The following is a 7,772-nucleotide window of genomic DNA, read 5'->3' on the forward strand; positions in this document are numbered from 1 at the left end:
TTCTATAGTCCACCTACATGTATTTTGTATTGGTCTCAGATGTCAACGTGTATAAGCCTAAAGTCATAAAATGGAATCAAAAGTAATAACTGAACCTTTATTTCAGAAATACAGTTGGAGTAACCACATGATTTGCAAGCAAGCTCCTCTTAACACCAAACATCCTGGCCCCACTATTGTCTGTTCTGAGGTTGACTCAACATAGCAAGTGTGTTCATTTCAGCTCACAAGGCGCATCAGGTTAATTTTAGCTCGACCTCTGGATGGGACAGGTGGACAATACCAGGTGCACAGTTGGGGGTAGAAAGCACAGAAGAGGGTTCTGGTCCAGCAGTCAGTCTTAAGCGTTGAGGAACTTGGCGTGGTGCTTGATGTGGTCGGTGATGAAGGAATAGATGAAGAAGTAGCTGTGGTCGTAGCCCTGATGGAAACAAATGGCACTGTTTGACACTGCATTTTACATCAGTAAACAAGCACATACTGTATAGAACTGGCAGCAGGGAAATCACACAGGAAGGTCACCAACCCTAGTCCAGTACAGTGGTTCCTACTTTAAAATGTTGCCAGAATTATATGGGACATTATTTCATTGTCAGCCATTTTTAACAATGCTAGTTTGAGAAGCATTTGATTGACATTAGAGAATTTAAAACCTTTTTTGTAAGAACAGAGTATATGTGATTGATTATGAAATGTAGCTTCATTAATATTATGGTGTTTCTATTCCAAGAAAAACAAAACCATTAGGCTGGAACGGATAATATGGCGCCGTACAACGTGACGGCCGGGAGTAGGCTACAGTACTAAGAGGATTATAAATTCATATCTAAGGGGCAGTTTTCATTAGGGCAAAACTGATCAGTGAGAATATCTAAAGGGGCTTTTATATAATGAAATTAACAATATTTTAGATGATTTCATTTATTTAACCTAGAGCGAGCGAGAAAAGGGCCATTCATAAACATGGGGTGAGACACTCACTAATTTCAAAATGAAGCAAGTTTGTTATTTAGAGGGAGAGAAACCAAAAGCCACCTCATGGGTCTCCAGGTGGCGGCCGGCACGGGTATCGAACCAGCATTTGTAGCAAAACAGATTGCACCGATAGTGTTTTAGACTGCTGAGCCACTCAGGGGGGCGCCATTCAAAGTTTTTAATGCTGATCAATTGCCTTTCACAAAGTATAAAAAAAACAGAGATGTTGGTAAGCATATATTGTACTGCTAATAGCCCATAATGGGCTATTTATTATAATTCTGTACATGGTTTCCAGGTCAGAATAACCAAAACATTTCTTTATTAAAGACTATCAGAAATAATGTTGGTACTTGTTTATTTTGATCCAAAGCCACTCAGATTTTTAAAAATGTATTTTACTAGGCAAGTCAGTTAAGAACAAATTCATATGTCAATGACGGCCTAGGAACAGTGGGTTAACTGCCTTGTTCAGGGGGAGAACGACAGATTTTTACCTTGTCAGCTCAGGGATTCGATCTTGCAACCATTCGGTTACTAGTCCAACGCTCTAACCTCTAGGCTACGCTGCCGCCCCAATGTAGGTGCCGAGGCTATATGACTGTGCCATCAACTTGATTATTTAGCCGACGTCAACACATTAAGAATATCATGGACTATAATTGAACATTTTCATTTCTCCATGCTTGTCTCAGTCAGCACGGTGCTGAAATAGTTGACCACAGCGGGTAGGATATAGATAGATAGTAGAGATTATTTTGTTTTAAAAAAACGAAATTGAGCGATTAATCTGAATAAAAAGTCCAAAATAATATCAATAAAGGCCAACATACATTTTTTTTTTTTTAAAGAGGGAGAGAAACCAAGGACATCCCGGCCAGCCAAACCCTCCCCTAACCCGGAAGACACTGGGGCAATTGTGCGCCACCCTATGGTACTCCCAATCACGGCAGGATGTGATACAGCCTGGATTCGAACCAGGGACTGTAGTGATGCCTCTTGCAGTAAGATACTGTGCCATTCGGGAGCCATGACCAATATATATGTATTGTCCTACTAATAACCCATCCTGGAAACGTTGTTTGCAGAATTCACAGCCCGATACGCTTGTGAAAAACAGGGTTAATAATAATACTTTTTCCACCTTCCACATGTTAAAGGTTCCAATTGATAATGTTTTTTTTAAATCAATTAGTATATTTGAGTTTAACCACAAAATTTGTTCTGGTGGATTAAACGGAAATTGCAACCAATCAAGGCCGGTTGTGATACAGCCAACCTAACTAAGAAAAACATTTGAAGATGGGGGAGAGTTCTCCTTCTAGGCAAGTCTTGTCCTGTTAATAGCACGGTACAACGTGTGTGTTTGAAAGAGTATTTTCCAGTAAGCAACAATTTGTTTACCTTCATTAGACAACTTTGTTCCAATATTTCTGTAATTCAGTGATATTTATTTCCATAGTAATTTGTTATGAATCCATAACTAAATAAACATCAGCAGTTTGAAAGACTATTTTATCATTATTTTATTAACGAAAGCATAAAGATGCTGATAAAGAAATGCAGTACAGTATATGCTTTAGCCGATATTGAGGTTGCATGAGGTCTCCCACACGCACTTTAAAACATTTGGATAATAAAGAATTTAGAAGAGAATTCAGAAGCCGCCTGCATTTATTTTTATTAGGCTACTGTGCAGTCTGACAAGTAAACAGCCTACATACTGTAGTAAACATGGTAAAGTGGCTAATTTCTTACATAAGGGAGAGTCGGCCATGTCCTGCTCTCCTGTTCTAGGTGACCTCAAGTACTCATCAACTCTGTCTAATGCTTTTTTGGATTACATCAGTCATGGACAGTACACTTGTGAAAAACAAGTGTTTGAAAACCTGTTTTCAAAATGCCTCCAGACAGTCCATCACTACTGTAAATAAAAACACAGCATCCTGTTACATTCTTTATTGTAACCACAATGTCACAAATAATTTGTATCTACCTTTCCAGACTTTGGGATTTACAAGTGTGCACTTTTCATGTCATTGTTCGGATTTAAGTATAACTTTTGACTGACGCCTTCAGCGAGAGGTCTAATGCTCTAATATTTAATCATTTCTGCCCTCCGAATTCATATCCAAGGGCATTTTTCGCACCTTTATTAGTTACATTCTAACTAAAACAATGTGCAGACAGGCACTAATAACAGAAGGAACGTTTCCCTAGTCAGTGCCATTATTAGTGCAATGCCTCTTAAAGTGTTGCTCTGTGCTACCCAGTGGGGCGGGGGTCCACCCCCCCCCCCCCTCCCAATGGGCTAGATCCGTCTTGTGCACTGCTCTGCGGCCCGTCCAGTGCCTCCTGCCTTGAACCTCGTGTGCCTACCGCAATCTCAGTGCATTCAGCTGGAGAATTGCAAGTGTAACAGTATAACTTTAGACCGTCCCCTCGCCCATACTCGGACGCAAACCAGGGACCCTCTGCACACATCAACAACAGTCACCCACGAAGCATCGTTACCCATCGCTCCACAAAAGCCGCGGCTCTTGCAGAGCAAGGGAAACTACTACTTCAAGGTCTCAGAGCAAGTGACGTCACCGATTAAAACGCTATTTAGCGCGCACCGCTAACTAAGCTAGCCGTTTCACATCCGTTACAAAAGGCAATACCATTGTGCGCCACTCGGGAGCCAATATATATTGTCATGCTAGAAACGTTGTTTGCAGAATTCACACAGGGTTAATAATATATCTGTGAGAATATCTAAGGGGCTTTTATATCATTTTAATTAGCAATAATAATAATAGCTCTGTTTCAAAAATAATATTTGAGATTTCGTTTTCAAATAACGTAAAGTGAGCAAGAAAAGGGCCATTCTTGAAAATGGGGTGAGACATTGTTACTAATTTGTAAATAAAGCCAGTTTGTTACTTAAAATTATTTATTTCTGTTTTTAGAGGGAGAGAACTCAAAAGCCTACCATCACCTCATGGGTCTCCCGGTTGCGGCCAGCACAGGTATTGAACCAGCATCTGTAGCAACGCAGTTTGCACTGCGATGCAGTCTTAGACCGCTGCACCACTCGGGTGTGTACAATATGACCGGTCGGGAGTAGGCTACAGTACTACAGTAAGAGCAAAATAACATTTCCACACCCTAATTATAATCTAAGTTTCTCTTAGAATAAAACCTTAGTGTAACAACAGTTTTAGTAAATAATACTGATGAGTAGTAACAAAAAAAAAAGTGTATTTTTAGAGACACATTAGTACCTTGGGACCCAAAAGCATAATCACTGCTCAAACTCCCCCTTGCGCTGGTCTGGAGAAATATAGTGACGCAGGGTACTGTACTGGCAAAACTTTTAGTTGATCAACCACTGTAGGCATTTCAAGATCAAACAGTTGCTATAGTTGGTCTTTGGGTGGCAGCACTCACCGGCTGCAGCCTGAACACAACAGGAATCTTCTTTTCTGAGCAGGCGGCGATCAAGTTGTCAGGAAGCAGCTGGCTGGCCGACAGAAACTGGTCATCACGACCCTGGTCGATCAGGATGTCCAGCTGTGGGCCGGAGTATGACGCTGCCAGTACCGTGGCATCATACGCCTGGAAAGGAGGAAAAGGAGAGGAGGAAGAGTGATTAGAAACTCATGTTATTCTGGAATTCCACTCCTCAAGGTCAGACCTGTAGTTTGTGATTCCATTGATTTGGCCAGTCCCCCTGTAACCCCATACTGTACCTCCCAGGTCTTCTTGTCTTCTCCTAGGTACCCAGAGAAGGCCTTCTGCCCCCAGGCACACTGGATGGGGTTACAGATGGGGGCAAACGCAGAAACAGCCTGCAGAGAGAAAGGGATGAAGAGAAAGGGATTCATTCATATGTTCAAAATATGTTGAGATCATAATGAAAAGACTTCCAATTGCAATGCCTTGTATTTTCCAGGGTTCTTCAGGGCGCAGATGAGGGCTCCGTGTCCCCCCATGGAGTGGCCGGAGATGGACATCTTCTCTGGGTCAGCAGGGAAGTTAGTGTTGATCAAACGAGGGAGCTGAGAGAGAGGGAAAAAAGAAAGAGTTGGGAGGTGGTGATTAGCAGCGCATAGCAGTATCAACGGATTCACAATAGTAATAGTAAATGCTACCATCAGCACGACTACTATTATCATGCGACTGACACACCTCCTCAGTGACATAGGTGTACATGCAGTAGTTGGTCTTCCAGGGCTCCTGGGTGGCGTTAACATAGAAACCAGCCCCCGTGCCAAAGTCCCAACTCTCATCTTCACCCTCGATGTTACAACCACCTGAACATCACATAAAGAGTAGGAAGGTCGGGTGGGAGCTATAATTACTATTAAAAGGTGGGCATGAGCATTGATTTAGTAAGGGGTGACTTATGCAATCAGTAAAGCGTGTGCGTACGTGGGCTGGTGTCTGGGGCGACGATGATGATTCCGTGCTCAGAAGCCGCCTGCTGACTGCCAGCCTTGGTGATGAAGTTCTGCTCTGTGCATGTCAACCCTAGAAGCACACAGTGAGACATGAAGGACAACATTTTCAACACACATAGGTAAAATCTAAGTAGTTGATCAGATTTTTATTCTAGATCAGAGCAAGTATACAGGCAAGATCTTGACAAATTAGTTGAATCAGGTGCGTTGGTATAGAACAAAATCCTACCCATTCTGGGCAGGGATGGTGACCACTGTTTTTTTGTAACAAATGAGAGACCATGGACTGTGAGAACTCACCAGAGAGCCAGTAGAACACGGGGCACTTCTCATTCTCAGCTTTAGGAGGCAGGTAGACAGCGACCTTCATTTTACACTTCAGCTCAGTGCTGGGTAAAGAAAATGTATTACATCAAGTTTCCACCTAAACCATATGGACACTTGTAAAACTATCATTTGTGTATTCCAAAGGGGAAAAACAGCAGTGTGTTGCATTGATGTATAACAGTGAAACCGAAATTAGCTAACAGACTGTCTGTGACTTAGCAGTTACAGGATAGGTACTTTTTGGGGTAGCACAGATCATTTTTCAATAGCATCTTCGTTCTCGATTCGGCCAAAAATATATATTCAAAAAATGTTGAGTTGCAGGTGGTTTGTTTGAATTTAGAAAATGCTCTGCTATTAAAATAATTGTTTTGCTCCATGAAGTAATCCAACCATGTGTACGCCAAAATCTTGTCCATTTCAAATCTTCCCTCATTGATCGAGACAGGTGTGTCATGACATGCAGCACTTTGGGGTGGACAGAGTTCTGAATCAATGACAGAAGATTTGAAATAGAGCATTGAGCAAAATGTTTATATATTTAAAAATAGCATTTTCTAAATTCAAACGAACAGACGTGTGAAGATAACTGTTTAGCCGAATTGAGAAAGAAGATAGTATCGCAAAGTTAAGGTTGGTCGAAACTTCTCTGTACTATGCCAAACAGTACATATACTACTGGGGCATCACATTAGCCTGTTACAATCTTCTAGCTAAAACAGAATATGAGCTCTCTGGGGATGAGTCTAGTTTCACGAGGCTAGCTCACCTGTCATGCTCGAACACCTTCTGGTAGCCGCCACTGCATTTGTTGGATGACACTTGGACGAGGGACATAGTTCGGTTACCTTTGGCAAGTCCACAAGGGAAATAGTTATATTGTAAGGGACATTCTTTCATAAATGTTGCTGCTACAGTTTTGCGTAGACCAGACAACATTGCATTTGGAAAACTCTTTCTTAGCTAGCAACTACTAGCATGCTAAAACTGTTGCAAAGACCCTTTTCCAGTAAACGACACTGACGTCACGCACTGGTGCGCGGTAAGAAAGCCATCGCCATCTGCGCCCATTCAACATGCACCTTGCGTTATAATTTTCTAAACTAAATCGCTTTTGGTGGTTCCTATACGGTTACAATGATGTTTTAATTATTGAATGAACAGTTCTTTGGTTGTTATCTTTATTTTGGCTGCAGCAGTTGTTAGCTAGAATGTTAATGCTCATTGATATAGGCTAGGCTGTAGCAAAAGCTAGCCAAAGAGCCATTTTACTGGTTGAAGTGTTTAAGTATAATGCAGTTGATTTGCAATGAAGACAAACACTATTTTAAACAGGTCATTTCATAATTCAATTATAACCCAAAAGTACTGAGAAATGCACTCACAAGCAACATGTACATATGCTTTTTCTTTACTGGCGTTCTACAAGGACTCTCCCACCAATTTACGCGCATCGCCCTCGTGCGGCTGTTTGCAAACACAGGGGTTAAATCCACAGATGCATTCAAAAATAGAATGGAAAGTTGGTCAGTCATTCCACAGGGCAGGATACCCGACCAAGATAGGCCCAAAACACAGCTGTGCTAGCTACCTTATGAACAGTAACATCTTCAAAAAGCAACCACTTGAAAGCATGCATGGTGCAGCCTCTGTAAATCGCTAGATGATCAATCGATGAATGGTATAAAGCCTTCATAGCAAGAAAATGCAGAACTTGGCACATTGTATCGGTTTCTGTGTAGCAGTCTGACTTATTCCAGCGAACCAGAGCCACTCACACTCTGCAAGAAAGCTGCCCGTAAGACGCTAAATAACTTCTACTTCATGGTCATAGAAACACGGCAAATAAGTGTTCATTTACACTTTACATACCTTGTTAAATCACGATTATTGAGAATAACTTCACTTTGGTTCCTGCTACGTCTCCGCTGCTTGGATTTAGTAGTGCAACGTGAAGGTTCTACGTGAAACGTCATGGAGATACCGCCCCTTGAATCTTCAAGCATATGTCGATATGCAACCGAA

At 41.7% G+C, this 7,772-nt stretch overlaps 1 protein-coding gene across 2 annotated transcripts; it reads right to left on the reverse strand.

Moving 5' to 3' along the window:
• Nucleotides 1-83: 83 nt before the first annotated feature.
• On the reverse strand, nucleotides 84-7,772 carry esd (esterase D/formylglutathione hydrolase). 2 transcript variants are annotated; one of them, XM_021579488.2, is made up of 9 exons: nucleotides 7,620-7,772; nucleotides 6,517-6,595; nucleotides 5,721-5,809; nucleotides 5,392-5,490; nucleotides 5,149-5,273; nucleotides 4,899-5,018; nucleotides 4,710-4,808; nucleotides 4,408-4,575; nucleotides 84-421 (listed from the first exon to the last, which is right to left on the reverse strand). In XM_021579488.2, exons 2-9 carry the CDS (start codon nucleotides 6,582-6,584, stop codon nucleotides 341-343), a joined length of 849 nt encoding a protein of 282 aa, XP_021435163.2. In that variant the 5' UTR covers nucleotides 6,585-6,595; nucleotides 7,620-7,772; the 3' UTR covers nucleotides 84-340. The 2 variants fall into 2 exon arrangements, with proteins under 2 accessions (XP_021435163.2, XP_036815000.1); XM_036959105.1 differs by lacking the exon at nucleotides 7,620-7,772 and adding an exon at nucleotides 7,133-7,203.

Source organism: Oncorhynchus mykiss, chromosome 22 (assembly GCF_013265735.2).
Source record: "Oncorhynchus mykiss isolate Arlee chromosome 22, USDA_OmykA_1.1, whole genome shotgun sequence".
NCBI classification, from domain to species: domain Eukaryota; kingdom Metazoa; phylum Chordata; class Actinopteri; order Salmoniformes; family Salmonidae; genus Oncorhynchus; species Oncorhynchus mykiss.